A 1898-nucleotide genomic window follows, 5' to 3' on the forward strand; every position below is an offset into this window, starting at 1 on the left:
GCCCCTTCCCCCCCACCACACACCCCACCACCACCACCCTACACATACCTTGCAGTCCTCCACGCCGTCGCGAGGCTCCTCGTAGCCGTTGAAGCCGAAGATGGCAATCAGGGTGGAGGCGGTCTGCGGGGAGGCAGGGGCAGGGGCACGAGGGGACAGCACGGTGGGCTGGTGCTGCTTGCAGCCGTGCAGCCATGCAGCCAGCAGCGCACACACAGCACAGCACAGGCACCCACCACCACCGCTGCCCCCGCACAGGCGCTCCGCTGCCTACACATCGCGATACCGCAGACACCTCTCTCTCCCTCTCCCTCTCTAGAGCTACATACATGAAGCTAAATTATGCACATGCATGGCCGCTGCCCCCACACCACCCACACTAGGCCCCCGCCGCACCTGGGCCACCACAAAGGCGACGTAGGTGAGGGTGCCGGCCCTGGAGAGGAAGGAGTGGGAAATGGTGCGCACCACAAACACCACGGCCTGGCCGGAGATGGAGACCTGCGGGGGAGGAACAAGAAGGAAGGGGGAAAAGGTAGGACAGAAGAAAGGAAGGATGCGTTAGGGCGGGGCTCCTCGGTGAGGATCTGGCGCGCGAGAGCCGGTCGCAGGCCCGGCGTGCGGCCGAGCGCAGGAGGCCCGCCGGCTGGGTGCAGGAGCCGGCCGGGGCGCCCGTGCGCTGCTCTCCTCAAGCCAGCCGCCCCGCTGGAATGCCAGCCGGCTGTCACCGCCCACCACCAGCCTACCCGCCACCACCGGCGCCGAATCTCACCTGGAGGTAGAGCAGGGCGCGGGTCATGGCGCCCCGCACATACTTCTGCTCCGCCGTGCACTGCTCCAGGGCGGTGATGGAGCAGTCGGTGATTTCGTCTGGGTAGATCTGGCAGGCGGGGGTATCCAGGGAGTATCCCTGGGTGGGCACAAAGTCGGTACACCAGGCATCCAGCACGTCCTGCGGGGCGGGGCAGGGAGGAAAGGGGGAGCAGGGGGTGTGGGCCCGGGGGGTGGTGCACGGGGGCAGGGGCACAGCCACCAGGGACAAGACACACACACCTTCCAGACCCCCACCCGTGCCCCCTGCAGGCGCACGCATGCCGGCCCTCTCCCTCCCCCATGAGAGCCCACGCCCACGCCAACGCCACACCCGGCCCGGCCCGCGCCAACGCCTGCGTCTCCTGCAGGCGCATGCATGCCTCCCCTCTCCGCCCTTCATCGCAGGAGGGTCCACCCCACGCCAACGCCACCCCCACACCCCGGCCCGCCCCACACCTGCGTCTCCTGCAGGCTGAACATGCCGATGTCGCCGTCGAAGAAGTCGGTGTGGGTGGCCACGTAATAAAGGGCCCAGGAGGAGAGGGTGAGGTAGAGGCCGTAGCCGATGCCTGCGGGCCGGGGCCGCGGGGCGGTCCTGTGACTGGCACCACGAGCAACGCCTCTCCCGAGCCAGGGGAGGACAGGAGGACGTCGTGCACCCAGGCGCGGCGTGCCCCCTACCCCGCAGCGCCCCGCCCCCTGCAGCCAGCCAGCCCGCTGCCACACACACACAGCCCCGTCGGCCCGACAGAAGTGTCCCAGATGCAGACACGGTCCCCAGCCCCCCGCCAGCCTCCCAACACACAGCCCCCGCATAGCACCCCCACACCACACACAGCCCCCTCGCAGCTCCCCCACCAGTGACCCACCCGACAGGAAGATGGAGTTGAGGTTCCAGCGGTTGGGCAGGCGGGAGGGGGTGACTGTGTCCTTGGAAAGCGCAATCATCGCGCCGTCGTTGAACACAGCCAGCAGCACGATGAGGATGGTGGGGAAGTACCTGGCGGGGGCAGGGAGGGGGCAGGGTGGGGGCGGGGTGGGGGCATGGAGGGGCCAGGTGGGGGCACGCAGGGGGAAGGAGCGCG

At 69.2% G+C, this 1898-nt stretch overlaps 1 protein-coding gene across 1 annotated transcript in view; it reads right to left on the reverse strand.

Annotated features, from left to right (window-relative positions):
• The window catches only part of CHLNCDRAFT_133797 (hypothetical protein), a gene marked incomplete at both ends in the record, with an annotated part of 6298 nt that overhangs the window by 1668 nt on the left and 2732 nt on the right, over positions 1-1898 (reverse strand). Inside the window, 5 exons of the mRNA XM_005847671.1 lie at positions 49-123; positions 397-501; positions 773-952; positions 1270-1382; positions 1683-1813. Of these exons, the coding sequence (XP_005847733.1) occupies positions 49-123; positions 397-501; positions 773-952; positions 1270-1382; positions 1683-1813 (604 nt within the window). The remainder of the gene's footprint in view (positions 1-48; positions 124-396; positions 502-772; positions 953-1269; positions 1383-1682; positions 1814-1898) is intronic.

The sequence above is a fragment of the Chlorella variabilis genome (assembly GCF_000147415.1).
Source record: "Chlorella variabilis unplaced genomic scaffold CHLNCscaffold_10, whole genome shotgun sequence".
Taxonomy (NCBI): domain Eukaryota; kingdom Viridiplantae; phylum Chlorophyta; class Trebouxiophyceae; order Chlorellales; family Chlorellaceae; genus Chlorella; species Chlorella variabilis.